The sequence below is a fragment of the Anomaloglossus baeobatrachus genome, chromosome 3 (assembly GCF_048569485.1).
Source record: "Anomaloglossus baeobatrachus isolate aAnoBae1 chromosome 3, aAnoBae1.hap1, whole genome shotgun sequence".
In the NCBI taxonomy this organism is placed as follows: domain Eukaryota; kingdom Metazoa; phylum Chordata; class Amphibia; order Anura; family Aromobatidae; genus Anomaloglossus; species Anomaloglossus baeobatrachus.
This window is the reverse complement of record NC_134355.1, coordinates 542,748,145-542,769,322: the sequence shown is the minus strand read 5'-3', so window position 1 is coordinate 542,769,322 and position 21,178 is coordinate 542,748,145. Positions and strand designations below refer to the sequence as shown.

The window sequence follows — 21,178 nt, the reverse complement described above, 5'->3', positions numbered from 1 at the left end:
TGTCTAGAATAGTGTCTTAGGCCCAGTCACACACAACGACTTACCAGCGATCCCGAAAACGATGCGACCTGATAGGGATCGCTGGTAAGTCGCTGGTGAGATGTCACACAGTCAGATATTACCAACGATGCAGGAACAATACAGGTCACAGTAGCGACCTGTATAACGATCTCAGCAGTCACTGTGACCCTGTCACACAGTGTCAAACACAGCGATGTGTCCTGCCCAGCAGAACATTGCCTTTGAAGAAAATGGCCTGGACCATTCTGCAACGACTAGCGATCTCACAGCAGGGGCCTGATCGCTGGTAGATGTCACACATAACGAGATCGCTAACGGGATCGCTACTGCGTCACCAACACGGTGACTTAGCAGCGATCTTGTGATCTCGTTATGTGTGACGGTATCTTAACACTCTGAGGTGTCCTTGGACTATATTGAACCCATTTTTAGTGGTATAACATTAATCAGGCTGTGTTTGCATTAAAGTGATCTCAACTTATCTTGATTTTGGAAAACTATTTGTAACAAACAGGCTAATTAACACTGCAATAGCAAACATTTTAGGCTACTTAAATTGTAAAAACTGTCAGGTCAGAAAATTATCTCTTTTTTGGGCAGATACCTGCCTTACTGGTGTTTATAAACAGGCAATGGAATCGGAAGCCGCAGCTTTTTCACAAGGGGTGGTTCAAAAAATATTCCTGTTTGCAGAGTATCAAAACCTTTTTTTCTTTTTTGAATGAAGTAAAAAATGTTTACACAAGTTGTCCAAAAAAGTATCACTTTATTTATGGAGCAGAAACGAGCGTGCTGTTTGAAACAATGATATCAACTAGGGTGAAATAATTATCCTTTTTTTGGAATCTACAACAGGTTTGTAATTTTCAAAATTACACACAAGTCTTGATTTCAGCATTTTTCTACTGTCGCAATTAGGATAGACAGCTATAAACTGCCCTTTTTTCTTGCACAGTGTGTGAGGAATTAAAAAAGTGCTGTTAAGGTGCTGTTATTGCAGTAGATCACTGATCAATTAATTCATGTTCACACTGACTATGCAGATCCAGCACCTCCCTATTTCACTTTAATCTTTGCATTATTACTCATAGGCCTCTTTCACACATCTGTGTTTCATTAGTGTTTGGATGCCAAAACCAGGAGTGTCTCCAAAACACAGAACAGTTGTCAGTCTTTCATATAGTTCTTCTCTATAAGTTCCACTCCTGGCTTTGGCATCCAAACACTGATGACACACTGACAAAACACGGATGCAAAATACTGATGTGTGAAAGAGGCCTGAGGCCTGTTTCACACGTCAGTGATTCTGGTACGTTTGTGCTTTTTTTTTTTAAACGTACCAGAATCACTGACATACGCAGACCCATTATAATGAATGGGTCTGCTCACACATCAGTGATTTTTCACTGCACGTGTCTCCGTGCGGCGTACCCGCGTGTGCGTGATTGCCGCACGGAGACATGTCCATTTTTTCTGGCATCACTGATGTCCCACGGACCACGCAGTGGTGTGATCCGTGAGACACGTGCCAGAAAAAAACGTGCTTTTAAAATAAAAATCATTTTTACTCACCCAGCTCCAGCGACGCTCTCTGCAGCCTGTTCTGCCTGCTGCTTCTGAGCCGGCTCATTACTGTCGCGCATATTCATGATGCACGACACAGCCGGCCCGGAAGCAGCTGCTGCGGGGGTCAGCGCCGGCCGGATGCTGCACCGCGGGAGCGATCAGCACCATGGAGAGCGGGAGCGGGCACAGGTGAGTTAATCTCTAAGTGCAATCACGGACCACGGAGAACGGAGCTCGGATTGCACTTAGACAACCCACGTGTGCCGTGATTCATGGCACACGCAGGGACATGTGCGTGTTTTACACGCCAGTGAAAAACGTCACTGTTTTTCACTGACGTGTGAAACGGGCCTAATACTGAGATTTCCACAACATTTTCTATATGCTTCAGCAATACGGTTGTATACCACAATCAGATGTAGGTCGTTTTCTCCTATGTTTTTTCCTATGTGTTATGACCTATGACTCTTACCTCTAATCCCTCGGCTGTAGAAATTTACAATGGCGCTGCTTTCCTTGCCCTCATTTTTTAAAGTTCTTGTGATTCTCCCCCTGTTTGGCTGTGCTAGAACATGTGGTGTGATGTCTGATGTCATGAGACACTTTTCCTCACATTTTTCAGACTAATGACAATGAAAAGCAAGACAGTCAACAAATGTAACAGTAGTACAGCGCCTTCAGCACATAAATACATATGGCTTGAAAAAATGGCTGGTGTAAATGATCTCTAATAATTGTCATCTTTTTATACAGGCATGCTAGCATCTATCTACAACCTGGCTCCAACAGAATAGGCAGACGCTATATGAAAGCGTTTTACCTGCAATATACAAATGACTCATACTCAGAAGAAATCAAGAAACAAGAATGGCTGGGATTTTTGGGCCCGATTATAACAGCTGAGGTTGGTGACACAATTACGATTCATCTCAAGAATTTTGCATCCAGACCTTACTCCTTACACCCACATGGAGTGCAGTACACAAAGGAAAATGAAGGTAAATGACTGTACATATAAAACTAAGTAAAAAGAATAGCAGTAACACATACAAGAATAGCTGACCGATTCTTCGGACCTTTGATCAGAGTGTGGTTTAAGTGTCGCCATTTTTTCTCGTATGTGGAGAAAAAAACATATCTCCATTTGGACATCAGAGTGCGGTCCAATTATTGTATGTTTTTTATTTTACCGCCCCCCCATAGACGCTTGGATCAAAATCTGAAGATCGGACGTGTCTGCAATTTTCTGCAGACCAGTTGGGTTTTTACTGCATATTAACAATAGTCATGCAAATACTTTGCTTTGTTAAACAAAAAAATGCCATTGATGAAATAACCCTGTAGTATACTGTGTTGTTTAAAAGTTTGGACACGTGTTAATGCAAAGGTTTTCCTTCTTGTTGTTGTAATGGGCATGTTGTAGATTCAGACTGAAGGCAGCAAAACTTCAAGGTGACTCATATGGAAACAAGGAGTACAGAAATGTGTTTGAAACAACCAGAATGTGCTAAACCTTAAAGAAGTTGTCCAGTTACCAAAACAGATTTTTTTTTTTCTGATAAATCTTGCTAATATGTGCCCCTCAACACATCTATTATGTTTTTTCAGCAAAATTACCTTTCATTGTGCACCAGCAGCACATGCTCATTGCTGGCTCCAGCTCTGATGGGGTTAATCTCTCCTCTGACTTCCTGTGTTCAGTTCCTACAAGTCCCAGAATTCTTTGTGGCTCTAGGGCGGTGTCTAGCTTATCTAACACACCCATTGTGTCTAATACACCCACTCTGCTCCCACCCAAACCCTCCTCCCTGCCTCTTCCCAGTGGATGTGCACTAAGAGAAATCACAGAGCCAGCAGCAGCTCTGCACAGCCAGGGGAAGAAAGTGTGTGTGCGCGTATATACAGTGTGTGTATATATATATATATATATATATATATATATATACAGTGTGTGTGTGAGTGTGTGTATATATAGTGTGTGTATATACAGTGTGTGTGTATATACATTGTGTGTGTATATACAGTGTGTGTGTGTGTGTGTGTGTGTGTGTATATACAGTGTGTGTGTGTGTGTGTATATACAGTGTGTGTGTGAGTGTGTATGTGTGTGTGTATGTCATACTCACCTGTCTGCAGGGTCCTGGTGCCATGCCCGCTTCCAGCCCCTGTCCCGGTCCCGCCGCTTCGGCTGTGTGCAGTCTCCCCGGGGCACGCACAAAGCTTGCAGGACCTGGCCGTGGATCACCTGATGCAGTCACCTGACGCATCAGCTGATCGTAGTCTCGCCAGCTTCTTCGCGCTCGGCCGGCTATCAGCTGATCCTGCCGTCAGGGGACTTCATCAGCTGATTACCGGCAGCTCCTGCAGTGATGGGCCAGGATCAGACTCCGCTGCAGGAGCTGCCGGTAATCAGCACAGACGTGAGTATTTTGTTTATTTATTTTTTTTTTGCACTGATGCTTCAGCTGATTGTATAATCGGCTTTTATACAATCAGCTGATGTGTGATGTGATTCACATCCTTTAACCTGACACATCATCTGATCGCTTTGCCTTCCAGCAAACCGATCAGATGATATTGGATCCGGATTGGACAGCGCGGGACCCTGACCCAGGATTACTGCGGAGGGGGGTTTATTTCAATAAAGATGGAGTCACTAATTGTGTTGTGTTTTATTTCTAATAAAAATATTTTTCTGTGTGTTGTGTTTTTTTTTTTTTTATCATTACTAGAAATTCATGGTGGCCATGTCTAATATTGGCGTGACACCATGAATTTCGGGCTTAGGGCTAGCTGATAATATACAGCTAGCCCTAACTCCATTATTACCCGGCTAGCCACCCGGCATCAGGGCAGCTGGAAGAGTTGGATACAGCGCCAGAAGATGGCGCTTCTATGAAAGCGCCATTTTCTGGGGTGGCTGCGGACTGCAATTCGCAGTGGGGGTGCCAAGAAAGCTTGGGCACCCTTCACTGCAGATTCCAATCCCCAGCTGCCTAGTTGTACTCGGCTGGACACCAAAATTAGGCGAAGCCCACGTCATTTTTTTTTTAAATTATTTCATGAAATTCATGAAATAATTAAAAAAAAAAAGGGCTTCTCTATATTTTTGGTTCCCAGCCGGGTACAACTAGGCAGCTGGGTGTTGGGGGCAGCCCGTACCTGCCTGCTGTACCCGGCTAGCATACAAAAATATGGCGAAGCCCACGTCATTTTTTTTTCTTTTTGGGTAAAAAACTGCATACAGTCCTGGATGGAGGATGCTGAGCCTTGTAGTTCTGCAGCTGCTGTCTGCTCTCCTGCATACAATGAACATTTTGAATAAGTAAATGACATCAGACCTTTTTTATTTTTTTCATCAACAATCTTTAATGGCATTGTGCACTGATTAAAAACGCAGTGAGCAAAAACGCAGCAAAAAAGGCACCAAATCGCGGCAAAAACGTGACATGCAGCACCGCAGATGACAGAGCAGAGCAAGTTGGTGACATGCTCTGCTCTGACACATAGTGTGCTGCATGTCACTGTCTCCACTCTGGGACTTGTTGTGCAGGTGACCGGATGATACATGTCACTAACTGCCCCACTCTGTGATTTGTGCTGCATAGTACCAACTGTATACACTCTCACCTGCACAACAAGTCCCATAGTGGAGACAGTTAGTGACATGTAGCATCTGGTCACCTGCACTACAAGTGCCAGAGTGGAGAAAGATAGTGACATGCAGCACACTATGTGTCAGAGCAGAGCATGTCACTGTCTCCACTCCGCTGACCTCACAGCCCGTACACGCTGCGATGGATGCAGGGGGACACAGAACAAGTAATCGGCCGACACTGGAGTCATCTGATTACTTGGGATGAATTGAGCAGTAAAATGCTCTGGTGCTCGATGGGCGAAGCCCATGCCGTTTTTTTTTAAAAAAAATTCATTAAAAATAAAAAAACAAAAAAATCACATTGTTTGTGGGCTCCCGCTGCATTTTCTGTTGCTAAGGGTAACCAAAGCAGCTACTGGCTGCTTGCCCCCGCTGCTTGGTGTTACTTTCACTGGCAATAGAAATGCAGGGAAGCATTTTTTTTTTTATAAAGGTTTTTCCCTGAAAACGTTTTTAAGAAAATGACGTGGGCTTCGCCATATTTTTGTATGCTAGCCAGGTACAGCAGGCAGCTACGGGCTGCCCCCAACCCCCAGCTGCCTAGTTGTACCCGGCTGGGAACCAAAAATATAGAGAAGCCCTTTTTTTTTTTTTATTTCATGAATTTCATGAAATAATTAAAAAAAAAATGACATGGGCTTCGCCGAATTTTTGAGTCCAGCCAGGTACAACTAGGCAGCTGGGGATTGGAATCCGCAGTGAAGGGTGCCCAAACTTTCTGGGCCCCCGCTGCGAATTGCAGTCCACAGCCGCCCCAGAAAATGGCGCTTTCATAGAAGCGCCATCTTCTGGTGCTGTATCCAACTCTTCCAGTGGCCCTGGTGGCAGGTGGCACGCTGGGTAATAAGGGGTTAATACCAGCTATGTTTTACCCGCTGGTATAAAGCCCGAGATTCTTAATGTCAGGCCAAAGTTGACCTGGCCATTAAGAATCTCCAATAAAGGGTTTAAAAAAAAAAAGACCACACAGAGAAAAATACTTTATTAGAAATAAATACACAGACACAGTAGGGACTCCATGTTTATTACTCCCTCTCACCCCTCCACGATGGAGAGATTTCTGTACTGACCATGCCAGGAGAGAGCGAGGGAAAAGAGAGAGAGCGAGGGGGGGAGGAAAAGAGAGCGAGGGGGGAGGAAAAGAGAGCGAGGGGGGAGGAAAAGAGAGTGAGGGGGGAGGAAAAGAGAGCGAGGGGGGAGGAAAAGAGAGCGAGGGGGGAGGAAAAGAGAGCGAGGGGGGGGGAAGAGAGCGAGCGGGGGGGAAAACAGAGCGAGGGGGGAGGAAAAGAGAGCGAGGGGGGAGGAAAAGAGAGCGAGCGGGGGGGAAAACAGAGCGAGGGGGGAGGAAAAGAGAGCGAGGGGGGAGGAAAAGAGAGTGAGCGGGGGGGAAAGAGAGCGAGCGGGGGGGAAAGAGAGCGAGGGGGAGGAAAAGAGAGCGAGGGGGGAGGAAAAGAGAGCGAGGGGGGAGGAAAAGAGAGCGAGGGGGGAGGAGAAGAGAGCGAGGGGGGAAGAGAGCGAGGGAAAAGAGAGGGGAGAGGAGAGAGGGATAAGAGGGGGGCAGAGAAGAGGGGGAAGAGGGGAGGGGGAGAAGAGTGGGGGGAGAGAAGAGAGTGGGGAAAGAACAGGGGGGGGGGCAGAGGTGCTCTTTTACCAACTGTCTCCACTCTGTGACTTGTGGTGCAGGTGACAGAGTGCAGACAGTTGGTCCCATGCAGCAGGACAGATGGCAGAGCACAGCGGTGACATGCCTGTCAGTGTCTTGCTGCTGGGAGGAGCAGATGATCACACTGCCCGACACCGGCCGCTCTCCTGACATCGCAGCAGAGCGGGCGGGTGGATAGTGTGATCACATACTTACGTGCAGGGGGGGATTCAGCTGAAGAACCCCCCCTGTACTGCACACTGGCGCCCCGTGTCTCACACCATCTGCAGGACGCCGGCTCCACACTGACTTCCTCCGGATCCTCCCCTCGATGCTGAGCTGTGACGTGCGGTAGTCACCGCCCACAGCCCTGTCACTCAATCTGAGTGGCGCCGGCATCCTGTGACGTACCCGTCTTGTTTGAGAGCCCGGAAATGCCGGGACGTCAGAGGATGCCGGCGGCCACAGCTCCAGGGGGTCATGTGACTGGCACTGAGCGTGCAGGATAGCGCCGCTCAGTGCCAGAACTGGAAACAGAAGCCAATGGAGAAGACGCCTAGAAAGGTAAGTAGAGCTCATACAGAAAATAAAAAAAATGGGTGAACCACCCCTTTAAATTCTTGAATGTGTAAGTGGTGTACAGGGTGGGCTCCCAAGTATACAGCAAAACCACGCACCAGGAAAGTGACTCTAGGCAGTTGAATTAATAAATGATTGCTTTACTTTACAACAACAGAAAGGCATCCATAAAACAGAACAATATAAATACAAGGCCTAAGGCTGACACCCCTGTGCTGCGCCACCCGTAACGGCGATTTATGTCGCCTTCTCACCAACCTTTGCCTAACCAAGGGACTGTCTGAACAGTTGCTTACTACCTAGTAATCCCTCTGGGAAGCTGGAATAATTATGTGTGCATGAACACGCCCTACCAGTGATGCAGCACAAGAGTTCACAACTTAGGGCTGCTTCTCACTTGCGAGTTTCTCGCAGTAGAGCAATGCGAGAAAATCTCGCATTGGAATCGGACACATGTTAGTGAATGATTCAGCTCTCATCTGCGATTTTTTTCTCAGTCCAAATCGGACTGAGAAAAAAATCGCAGCATGCTGCTTTTTTGCGAGTTTCTACTGCGAGTCTCTCCAATGCAAGTCTATGGGAGCGTGTAAATAATCGGATGTCACGGGACGGCACTCACACCATCCTAGTGACATGCGATATTCTAAATACATTTCTCGCATGTTTCCTAAAACACTGGAAACGAGTGATGTGTCACAATATCTGTCAATCACTATTCTCTGTCAGTCGGTCTCTCCCTCTCGGTCTCTATTCTCTCTCTGTCGGTCCGTCACTATCTCTGTCCCTCTCTCACAGTCTGTCGGTCATTTTCCCCTCCTTTCTCATACTCACCGTTCCCCGATCCCCAGCGCGGCGCTGCACGGCTTTCTCACTGCTGCGGCGGCTTTTACTATTGTGAAAAAGCCGGCCGCTCATTAAACAATCTCGTATTCCCTGCTTTCCCCGCCCACAGGCGCCTATGATTGGTTGCAGTGAGACACGCGCGAGTCTCGCATCGCATCACTAGGCACGGCCACACACTCTCCAGAGGGGAGCATCTCAGCTGCATAGAGATACATGCAACCGACCCGCTCCTGTCAGGAGAATGTGTGGCCGTGCCGGGTGATGCGATGCGAGACTCGCGCGAGTTACTAGCAAGTGTGACTCTGGCCTTATCCATCTAAACATTAACCCCTTCACGACCTTGGACGGATCTATCCGTCAAGGATCGTGTCCCGTTAAGCCCCGCCCCCTGCCGTGGGCAGGCGGCGGCGTTCGGCACACATATCAGCTGTTTTCAACAGCTGACATGTGTGCCTGCATGTTGCGAGTGGAATCGCTTCCACTCGCAACATTTAACAGCTTAAATCTCGCTGCCAAAGTCTGGCAGCGAGCTCTATATGCGTGCAGCCATGTTTTTTACTTACCGCCGCCCCCACCGGAAGTCACGTGAGTGATCACGTGACGTTCGGTGGTTGCCATCGTAGCACAGGGTCATGTGATGACGCCTGCAGCTACGAAGTTTCACTTTCGTTATTTCTCGGCACGGAGCAGAGGGAAACCGGAAGTGACTGAATCTGCTGTTTACAGCTGTATAGCTGTGATCAGCAGATAGATAATAGCAATCAGATTGCTGATCGCTATAGCCCCCTAGGGGGACTAGTAAAATAAAAAAAAAGGCAAAAAAATTCCAAACGCCAAAATTACGTTTTTTGGTCGCCGCATATTTTATGCAAAATGCAATAACAGGCGATCAAAACTTGGCATCTGCGCAAAAATGGCACCATTAAAAATTTTAGCTCGAGACGCAAAAAATAAGCCATCACTGAGCCATAGATCACGAAAAATGAGAACGCTACGTGTTTCGGAAAATGGCGCAAAACGTACGCCACTTTTATTGGACAAACTTGTGAATTTTTTTTAACCCCTTAGATACAAGTAAACCTATACATGTTTGGTGTCTACAAACTCGCACCGACCTGAGGCATCATAGATACATCAGTTTTACCATATAGTGAACACGGTGAATAAAACATCCCAAAAACTATTGTGCGATCACACTTTTTTTGCAGTTTTTCCACACTTGGAATTTTTTTGCTGTTTTCCAGTACAATATATGGTAAAACCTATGGTTTCATTTAAAAGTACAACTGGTCCCGCAAAAAACAAGCCCTCATATGGCATGATTGACGGAATAATAAAAAAGTTACGGCTCTCGGAAGAAAAGGAGCAAAAAACAAAAACGCAAAAACGGAAAGTGCCCGGGGGCTGAAGGGGTTAACAAATCCCATAAACCCCCTGAATACCCTTAATTGCTGAAGCCTCACAGAGAAGGCAGATGGTAAAAGTGGGAAGGCAAACCACACAGCTCAGCAACACAGTCCTGGGAATCTTATAGAGCAACAATCAAAGCATATGTGCGATGCCGTCCCTTTAAGATCTTAAATATAACTGTAAACTGACACAGCAGAGCAGACAAGTCTTACTGTGTGTATATTGTCGGCCTAACCAGAACAGATAGGTGTTTTGTTACCAAAACATAAAATGTTGCGTGCACCCGGTCCTGGGCCTAGCCAATTGTACCTGGGTACTATGGTGTCCAGCTGCCATAATAAGAGATTTGGAGATCCTCTCAGAGATGTTGCTATAGTAACCAAACAGTCCAATGCAGATGCAAAACAGCGGCCTCTTGTGGCTGTTTAGTAACAATGCATACAATGAACAGTAAATAAGAATTTTGCAGCATTTCACAGTGGATAAAGGTCACTAAAACATTTTCACCCTCTCACATGCCACCCCACTTGAGGTTGACATTCCTGACACACCTCCCCAAATGAACTTCCTGCTGTGCATAGCGCTGTGGAGGAACACCCGCTGAAGACCTAGTGGTCCTTCGCAGCGGTGGAACATCCACCTGCTCTGGGACATTATCTGTTGGGAGAACCATGGGTGGTATAACACTTTCTCTGAAGGCAAGACTATGGTCATGGGGCTTTCAGCCTGTGGAGGAGTGGATACAACCCACTAGTCAGCATCCACTGGGAGTTCCACTCCTAACACTCCAAGGTTAGGTGTCGCCTCTGCAGGTGCTGGGTCCTCAAACTGACACTTTCAAAGCATGTTACGATGGAGATTTATGGTTGGACCCCCAGTTTCCACCTAATATACAGGAATGTCAGGTCCTACCCTCCTCTTTACCACATATGGTACTGCCTCCCACCGATCATCTACTGTAGTTTTCCAGACCATCTCTTAGTCCTAAACAGTACCAGTACCCTTTCACCTGGAACAAACACATCCTCCTGTACCGGTCCTGGTTCAGGGTGTACAATTTGTCTCAACCGGTCACTTACCATCTTATGCACTGTTCTTAGCCAGCGTCTGTGCTCCTTCACCCATGTGGTTGTGGAACTGGGAGGGTCAGCCATGGGATCAGGCATGTGTAAATCTTCAATCTCTGTAAATCTTCAGACTCTGGAGTCTGCCGTAAGGACCGTGGACGGGTGGTGACCGGCATACAAAGAGATACCAGCACCATTGGCAGGGGCCTTTCGGATCCCGGCAAGGTTTGGAGTCGCCGTGAATTTGCCAAATCCGTTAGTGAAGGGGACCTCCAGGTTTCCAAACAGTCAAGTCCCGACAGAAGGCAACAGTCCAACCGTGAAGGGGAGACACCGCCACCGCCAAGGGCAACCGTTTCCCAGGGCCAGCGCCTGCGGGCAAAAGGGGCTCCTCCGGCCCACATCCAGGTCGGGGAGCGGGTTACCGGTGGGAACCCATCGCTACCAACACTGAACTTAGGTGCAGGGAGAGACAGTCATCACTAAACTGCAGGGAGGAACAACCGCAGCCGTCCGAGGGACCCGTCCATCCAGCCGCTTGTTTTACTGTGAACTGTGTCATCATCATTGGGCTGAGTGAGTACCTCCGTGCCGTGCGGCACAGCGCTGCCCCTGCGACCCTGCACCTCACCAGGCCCCGCAACCCGCCTGCCATCCACTTCTACCCCCTCACCGGGCCCCGGGACAACCAACCCCCTACCCACAGAGGGGAGAAATAACAACAAAGCTGCTCCCTGTCACCGCTCCCGAGATCCCCGTCCAGAGCAGCGGTGGTGTCTACACAATCACCACAACCGTGGGTGGTGTCACGGACAATATCCCAAACCACCCCTTTTCACTCACGGGCGAGGAGCGCCGCTCGAGTCCCCGGGATCCGGCCCATCGCTCGAGCCACCGAGCAGCAGCAGCCACAGAGCAGCGGCAGCCGGACCCGAGCAGTGGGAGAGCGCAGCGTCCCCTCCTCCGCCCACGACAACTTGGCGTCACGAACAGGATCTTACCGCTCTGCCGTCTGGTAGAGGTGCGCCTTGTTACCGCCGGAGGTGTCCGGTCGAAAAATTTCAGAAGCCGCCATCTTTGGCGCGAAAAGTTCCCGCTCGAGCGTCTCCTCGAGTAGTGGAGGCGCGAAGGCCAAAATCCCGCCCCGATAGAGGAGGAGCCGGAAAGAGGCTAAGGGGGACGGAACCAAGATGTCTGCACCCGACGGAGCTGCTGGAGGAGCGGCGGTCGCAGCCGCGGTGGCACCCGTGGATGGGAATGGGCCTGCCCAGGTCCCGGCTGCACTGGCGGGGGGTGCCGCGGTCCCAGCTCTCGCTCAGGTGATGCCGTTCTCCTTGCCCTATGTGCCCGGAGCTACCTGGCTGCCGCAGTACGACGGGAAACCTGATGCGTTACAGGTCTTCCGGAAGAAACTTAACCCGCTCCTAGAATTGTACCCCATGACTGATAAGCAACGTGCAGCGGTAGTGCTGGGGCAGTTAACCGGCGCGGCTGAGCAGGAGGCGGAGACCTGGTCCGAGGGGGACCGGTTCTCTGTAGCCACCATCTTTGAGAAACTACAGACTGCCTTTGAGACCCGTACCGAAGCCGAGCTGAGGATGCAGTTTTACCAATGTCGGCAACGGCCTGTGGACAGCATTCGGGACTACGCTCTACGTCTGCAAACCGCCCTCCGCACACTGAAGCGGGTGGACACCATCAATGAGGCGGACAGCAACAAAATGTTAGTAGAGCAATTTGTGCAGGGGATGAGGTCCTCTGAGGATCGCAAACAACTCCGGCTGTGGGCCCTAGAACACCCTGATGTGGACTTTGCTGTATTAAAGGAACGGGCCATTAAAGCTCTGCAACCCCCAGCTTCGGAAGTCTTGGAACCAGCCCCGTGGCCAGTTGAGACGGCCCCCGTCGTGGTGGCCCCTGCCCTACCAGCATCTCCAGTACCTACAGCTCCAAGCAGCACGATGGAAGAACTGGCTGCCCAGGTCCGCCGCATGGATGGAGACCTCGCCAAGATCCTCGCCGCACTCCAGCCTCAGACCAGATCCCAGCCTCCGGCAAAGATCCAGCTCGCTGACCATCCTGAGGACGTCCCCTGGATGCAGCGAAGAAGAACCAATGACTCACGGTATGGACCCCCGATCTGTTACAGGTGCAGCAAACCCGGCCACTACGCCCGACGGTGTCCGTTAAACGAGCAACCCCTGGGGCCACGGGCCAATCCTCAGGAGTAGAACCCCATGGCCCCCCAGACTGGCGGGACCGGTACATCGGGGCCCGGCCTATCATTCCCGTGGCTGTGGACGGCATACCGGTGATGGCTCTCCTGGACACTGGATCACAGGTAACCACTATACCATACACACTGTATCAACGGTATTGGGGGAAAGACGAGCTGGCTCCCCCAGATGCTAGTATAACGCTGATTGCTGCTGATGGACTCCCATTGACCCAAGTGGGATATAAACAAGTGGCCATGATTGTGGGGCGAGCTGAACTGCAACACCAGGGTATGATTATGATAATGAATGAACCCAGTGATCATAACCCGAAGATAGTGCTAGGAACCAATGTGATGGAGCACTGTATGAGCGATGTGTTGACCCTACTGCAGCAGCTGGCCGCCACGGCGGCGGGGAGCCGAAAAAGAGCTGTGCAGCGTGAGATCTGAGCTTTGATGTACCGCCAGCATGTGAACTCGACAGGAGGAGAGATTGGTGGGGTGAGAGTGATGGATGTTGCCCCGTTGACTGTGCCCCCTAGGAGTGAGATGATGATTTGGTGTAGGGCAGCAGTAGGGCCTCAGGGGCGTGACTACCCTGCCATGATAGAGCCCATGCCCTCCGAGCACTGGCCCACAGTAATGGCCGCCCGAGGGGTGATAGATGTAAAGAAGGGGAGAGTGCCCAAGAGGGTGCTGAACTGTGGGGAGGAAGAAGTCAGGCTTCCCCGGTATGCCACACTTGCCAAGTTGCTCATCCTAGATCCCCACACCATCCATGAAGCAGCTCCTCCAGTTTCACTACCTACTGCCAGCACTCACCCGCCCCAAGGGGAGTTAGACGAGTGGCACCAACAGCTACACGTGGGCAATGACGATACCCCTACACATCACAAAGAAGGGGTATACAGGGTGGTACGGGAGTACGAGCAAGTTTTTAGCAAACATCCCCTAGACTTTGGGCAGATTAAAGGGGTCCAATACCATATCCCTACCGGTGAACATCCCCCTATCAAAGAGAGGTACAGGCCCATTCCCCCTGCACACTACCAGTGCGCCAAGGACATGTTGAGGAACATGAGGGAGGCAGGGGTTATCAGGGACAGCTGTAGTCCCTGGGCCGCCCCGTTGGTGCTGGCTAAGAAGAAGGACGGCACCATGCGGATGTGCGTGGATTACCGGAAGATTAACCAGATAACGCATAAAGATGCCTACCCTCTGCCCCGTATCGAGGAGTCCTTGTCCGCGCTGAGAACCGCAAACTACTTCTCCACCCTTGACCTCACCAGTGGGTACTGGCAGGTGGCCGTGGCGCCCGAAGACCGAGAGAAAACTGCCTTTACCACCCCTATGGGACTCTGTGAATTCAACAGTATGCCGTTCGGGCTGTGCAATGCCCCTGGTACCTTCCAACGGCTGATGGAGTGCTGTTTGGGGCACCTGAATTTTGAGACCGTCCTGTTGTACCTGGATAATGTAATTGTGTATTCACAGACATTTGAGACCCACCTGGAGCACCTAGCCGTGGTGTTCGCGTCCCTTGCCAAGTACGGGATGAAAATGAAGCCCTCCAAGTGTCATCTGCTGAAACCCAGAGTGCAGTACCTGGGGCATGTAGTAGGAGCAGAAGGTGTCGCCCCCGACCCCGAGAAGGTCACTGCCATCCAAGACTGGCCGAGGCCAACCACAGTAAGGGAAGTAAGGCAGTTTCTGGGTCTGGTGGGGTACTACCGTCACTTCATCAAGGGATACACGAGGATGGCTGCCCCCATGCAAGACCTCCTCGTGGGACAGACCAAAGGTGGTAGACCCCTCGGAGCCCCACTGGTGTGGGAAGAGAGGCATGAGGAATCCTTCCGCCAGCTGAAAGCGGCCTTGACCGGAGAGGAGATCCTAGCATACCCTGATTACAGCCGCCCATTCATCCTCTACACTGATGCCAGCAATGTGGGTTTGGGGGCAGTCCTATCCCAGGTCCAGGACGGGAAGGAAAAAGTGATTGCTTATGCTAGCCGAAAGCTCCGACCGACTGAAAGGAACCCTGAAAACTACAGCTCTTTCAAGCTCGAGCTCCTGGCGCTGGTGTGGGCTATCACCGAGCGGTTCCGCCATTACCTGGCCACAGCAAAGTTCACCGCTTTCACGGATAATAATCCGCTGACCCACCTGGACACGGCCAAGTTGGGCGCGCTGGAACAGCGGTGGGTGGCCAGGCTAGCCAACTATGATTTCACCATCAAATACAGGGCCGGTCGTGCCAACGTTAACGCTGATGCACTCTTTCGGATGCCCCACTTTTCAGAAACGGGGTGCGAGGATGACGACCTCGAAGAGATCGAGTTGCCTGCATTTCACCAGCCACCAACTGAGAAGGTGCACGTCTACCAGCAACGGGCGAGTCTAGACCCGCTGCCCAGTCAGGAGTGGCAGGAAGCTCAAAACCAGGCGCCCGCTGACCGCCTAGTTAAGACCTTGGTGGAGCAAGGTGCTGCTGGGATAGACCCTGCCGCCCCAGCTGAAGCCCAGCGCCTGTGGCGAGAACGGACCCGGTTGTATCTACACCAGGGGAAGTTGTACCATGAGCTGATTAACCCGAAGACTCATGAGAAAATCCGCCAGTTGGTGATTCCCCAAGCTAATGTGCCCACCGTTTTACAAGCATACCATGATGGTGCCGGACACTTTGGATGGAAGAAGCTGGAAATGCTGTTGAGAGAGCGGTTCTATTGCAGTGGGATGCGGGAGTCTGTAGAGGCCTGGTGCCGAGAGTGCGGTCCTTGCACGCTGAGGAGGAAGGACGAGGCCAGCCAGAAGGCGCCCCTACACCCGATCATTACACATCAACCGCTGGAGCTGGTCGCCCTGGACCATGTAAAGCTCACCCCCAGCCGAAGTGGGTACACCTACGCCCTAACCATAGTAGACCACTATTCGAGGTTCATGGTGGTTGTCACAGTCAAGGACCTAACTGGTCGTACCGCCGCTAGAGCGTTCCAGGCTTACTTCTGCCGACCACATGGGTACCCTGAGAAGGTGCTTACTGACCAAGACCCGGCCTTCGAAGCAGAGGTGTTTCATGAGTTTTGCCAGTTGTACGGCTCCAAGAAGATCCGGACCACGCCTTACCATGCCCAGACCAACGGCATGTGTGAGAAGATGAACCACTTGGTCCTGGGCCTCCTCAAGACGTTGCCGCTGGAAGAGCGGAACCTGTGGCCGGAGAAGCTACCTGACTTGGTGGATATGTACAACAATATACCTTCCAGTTCAACGAAGTGCACCCCAGCATACCTGATGAGGGCTTGCCCCGGTCGGCTACCGGTGGATCTAGACATGGGACTGGAAGCCCCAGAAGCACTCCCTTCGACAGCTGAATGGGAAACTCGAAGGAGGATACAATACCGACAGATTCAAGAATATGTTGAGAAAAACTTGAGTCGAAGTTGGGAACAGCAGGAGCAGCGCTTCAACCAAAAGGCGTCTGCTGACCCTTTCCAGCCTGGAGATGTAGTGCTGAAGCGGAAGAGGAGAATTCACAAGCTGGATGATCAATGGGAACAAACCCCATACGTCATACAGCCCACCGGATGGGAAGATGGGAAGGCCTACCAGATCAGCCGTGACCAAGGGGGCACTTTGGCCACGGTTTCCCGGGACCATCTGAAAAGGTGCCCACCAGCATTGAGGGCAGCGGCTGAAGTTCCGGTTCCTCCACCAGCGGAGAAGGCAAAAGAGGTAATCCACACCGTGATGGGTGACTTCCCAGCGGACTGGCCTACACAGAACGGCGCGGTGATTCTTCCAGTGATACTGTTCCCACAACCTGTGGATGAAGAAGTAATGGAGGCAGTCAACCGTGAGCCAGTGCCCAGGGATGAACCTGTACCCAACTCCCCTATGCCTCCGCCTGCCCCACACGATAGCAGGGAGGAGGAACCGATTGTTCCCTCTGCCCCACTGCCTACCCCCACTGACACTGGACCCAGGAGATCCACTCGTCCCAACCTAGGTAGACCCCCACTTAGGTACAGGGAAACTACTATCTAGGGGGAGGGGAACCACCTGTATGTGTTTAAAATTTTTGAAAGTTTTGAAAAATGAAAATGAATGATTACCGAAGATTAACCTGATTAACCTGCTGATTGAACCGGTCGTTGCCGGCACCGATGTCCCCGTTGGGACCGTCTGAAGTTGCGTAAGGGACTCCTTACGGACAAGCCCGTGAACTTGCAGGGCAACCACAAACTAGCGGCTTGTAAATAATGTTGTTGTTGCAGCTTCCACCGTTACCGCCTCCGGAGAGGCAGATTGGAGGGAGGGCCCGCAGTGGAGCAGGCTGGGGCCCAGCCACTACCGGAACCGGTGGCTACCCTCTGGGGGTTCCAGGGGTTCCCCATGGACGTGGGTCCCCTGGAAAGGACAGATCCCGCTCGGGTAACTTGGTGCAGGACTGGGGTCAAGGGGTGCTGCCTGTTTTCGTAGGGGCAGCATCAGGGCCAGGTTACTTGGGTGGGTGAGAGCGGAAGCCGTAACCGTTAACCGTTAATATTTGGTAAAATGATCAGTTATTATCAAGCAGTAGAGTGTCCTGAATTGGAGTTCCCTATTTGTACATAGTCTATCATGAGCAACTCCAGTGGGGCTGACGTCTTAATGGTTTGCACAGGAACCTGCTGTTTGACACTCTTACTCAACCCGCAGGTTTGGCGAATTTGACATGCTTCCTTTACCATGTTTTCCAGCCCCAGGCAATACACATGCCGGTGTAACCACTGGTAAGTCTTTTCGCTACCAATGTGAGCGCCTCTCGAATGGGCCTGTCGAGTGAAGAGCGGGACCCACAGCCATTGGGATCACAATCTGCTTACGATACAGCAGCTCTGATTTTAAGTAGATCTTGCGACACAGGAGGTCTTGTACCACACTCAGATTATCCCATTGGCGCAACAATTTTCTGACCCTCCAGAGATAGACTCTCTCTCTCTTCTGGCTGGGGCCAAGTTTTTGTCTGGATCCAGTGCTTCAACTGCCACAACTCTTTGCTTTCATACTTCACCCAGTCAGACGGAGTTTTTTTAAGCACCATGGGCATTCCAGTGGCCACACCACTTGAGTGTGCCAGGTCCCGAAGGCAAGGCAGTCGACCAAAATCCGGAGTCTCAGCATTCTGCAGTTCATCGTCAACACTGCCAGCTGGGAGCCCCATTGGTACTCCAGATAGCGCATCTGAATTACCATTTCCTCTTCCAGATCAGAGCTTAATCCGGTAATTGAACTTAGACAGCTGGGCAATTTACCTTTGCGCTAACGTCCCCAACTTAGAATTCTCAAGGTGAGCCATTATCTGTCATTACCACACTTCAGCCCCCGTCAGGAACTCTGCGAAGCGCTCAGTCATGGCCCAAACCAGCGCCAATAGCTCTAACTTAGAAAACACAGGGTGGATGGAGAAGTCGGGTTAAATGCTGCGCTAAAAACCACAAATCCAGGGGATAAAATGAATTCTTTCCTTTATTAACACAGGTCAACGCGTTTCAAAGGCATCTCCGCCTTCTTCATCAGGACAAAGAACAGAATAACATATGCTGCTGTCATGCAATACATATATAACAGTGGAAGGAGTAGCCACGTTTCAGAACATGACGTCAGTAATCCAGTGACTAATCGCCACGTGGAACAGACAGAAAAAAGAGAAAAAAAGAAGAGAGAGAGAAAAAAAGGGAAAAAAAGGAAAAAAAATGTGGGGTGTAACCGATTAAAGATTACTGAAATCCCTAAGGCACAAAAAAAAAAAAAAAAAAAAAAAAAAAAAAGGGGGTATAAGGTCATAGTGTTAATATAAGAATGTGATAGAGATGTGCACAAAAAATAAATTTTCTATGAGCATAGAGGGCAAAAGGGAATGTATTAGATAATATTTAATATTTCATATTAATAAAATCTTATAAAGCAATAAAATGTGTCCTACAAAAAATTAAATTGTTCAAAGGAAGAAATGCCAGATGAAAAAAACTTGTACATTAGGAGCAAAAAAGGCCGTATTTAACTCTGCCAAAGAACATTACTGTGTCCGTGAGAGTGAGTCGAAAAATCTAAAGCTGTGGGAAAAATGTGTAAAGCGCAAGCACGAGTAATCTCCGCTGTAACAGAGAGCCCGCTGACAGAGGTGAAATGGGTTCAGAGCGTGGGAAAAAAATCATAGCGCATGCGCGTGAAGAATATCAAGGAACAAGATAGGAGACAATTAAACAGTGTCAAAAAGGATAGACAGAAGAAGGGGGAGTTCTATGAATGGGAATGTGAAAAAAGGGTATTTAGGAGCAAGTATGCAAAAAATGATTCAAGTTGTAATAGTAAGGGGAAAAATTTTTTTCTATTCATTATGTCTCGTATGCCCACATCTTAATGGGAAACAAAAGGGGGGGGGAGGGAGGGAAGTGAATGACTACAAGTATTGTAGATAAAAAAGTGTTGTGTTATCAGTAGTCCTAACAGAACGTGACAAGACCAATTTCATGAGACGCGTTGTAGAAAGCCGTGGAAACTTCAAACATATTTAAAACTCTATGGAAACAAACACATAGTAGCACAAATCATATTGTATGAAAAATAAAAATTAAAATATATACAAGGCTATAGAAAATATATATATATATATATATATATACATGTATATACACTTATATAAAAATATATATATATATCACCGGCAAAAGAAAATGTATTATAAAAAAATGAAAACTCTAAAAAAATGATGACATATGATCAAATGCGCACTTGGAAACATAAATACACATGCACATATATATCCACATACATATATTCTATGATACTGAAAATGTTTTTGGGGAATACATAAATGGTAAATATTATTATTAAAAATTACATTTAATATAAAAACATTGTCTATATAAAACGCATAAAAAAGGAAAAATGTAAAAATATTGAAAAAACTTCTATAGAAAAACAGTAAAAATAATATAAAAGAAACCAATGCCTCTAGACCAGTGATGGCGAACCTATGGCACGCGTGCCAGACAGGGCACGCAGAGCCGTTTGTGCTGGCACGTGCGCTGCCGCCACACTGCGCCAGTTTGATCTGCTGGCGTGGTCGCGCCAGCAGCTCAAACTGGTGTTTAGCAGAGGAGACATTTCTCCTCGCTCTGACACTCCTCCTCTCCTGGGCTGCAGGCCTGTTGCCTAGGAGACGGGGGAGCGTCAGTAGGCGGCGCCGGTGTCTTGTGGCCGCGCGGGAACTGAAGTGACTGAGGACGCAGCAGTGGAGGAGTGGGGGCCAGAAGGTGAGTTTTTTTTTTTTATTTTTAGCCTCTGTGCGGCTGTGCCAAGATGTGGGGGGGACAGAGCCTGCACGGGGGAAACATGCAGCGCACGGGGGACACATGGGGGACAGAGCCTGCACGGGGGAAACATGCAGCGCACGGGGGACACATGGGGGACAGAGCCTGCACGTGGGACACATGGGGGACAGAGCCTGCACGGGGGACACATGGGGGACAGAGCCTGCACGGGGGAAACATGCAGCGCACGGGGGACACATGGGGGACAGAGCCTGCACGGGGGTAACATGGAGTGCACGGGGGACACATGTGGGACAGAGCCTGCACGGGGGACACATGGGGGACAGAGCCTGCACGGGGGAAACATGGAGCGCACGGGGGACACATGGGGGACAGAGCCTGCACGGGGGACACATGGGGGACAGAGCCTGCACGGGGGAAACATGGAGCCCACGGGGGACACATGGGGGACAGAGCCTCCACGGGAGACACATGGGGGACGGAGCCTGCACGGGGGAAACATGCAGCGCACGGGGGACACATGGGGGACAGAGCCTGCACGGGGGAAACATGGAGCGCACGGGGGACACATGGGGGACAGAGCCTGCACCGGGGTAACATGGAGCGCACGGGGGACACATGTGGGACAGAGCCTGCACGGGGGACACATGGGGGACAGAGCCTGCACGGGGGAAACATGGAGCGCACGGGGGACACATGGGGGACAGAGCCTGCACGGGGGAAACCTGGAGCGCACGGGGGAAACATGGAGCGCACGGGGGAAACATGGGAGCATGGGGGAAACATGGAGCGCACGGGAGAAACATGGAGCGCACGGGGGAAACATGGAGCGCACGGGGGACACATGGGGGACAG

At 50.1% G+C, this 21,178-nt stretch overlaps 1 protein-coding gene across 2 annotated transcripts in view; it reads left to right on the top strand.

The window, feature by feature from the left end:
• Window positions 1-21,178, top strand: part of CP (ceruloplasmin) — a 235,614-nt gene that overhangs the window by 14,994 nt on the left and 199,442 nt on the right. For both annotated transcript variants that reach the window (XM_075340801.1, XM_075340802.1), the window contains exon 2: window positions 2,341-2,585. In XM_075340801.1, coding sequence (XP_075196916.1) covers window positions 2,341-2,585 — 245 coding nt within the window. The remainder of the gene's footprint in view (window positions 1-2,340; window positions 2,586-21,178) is intronic.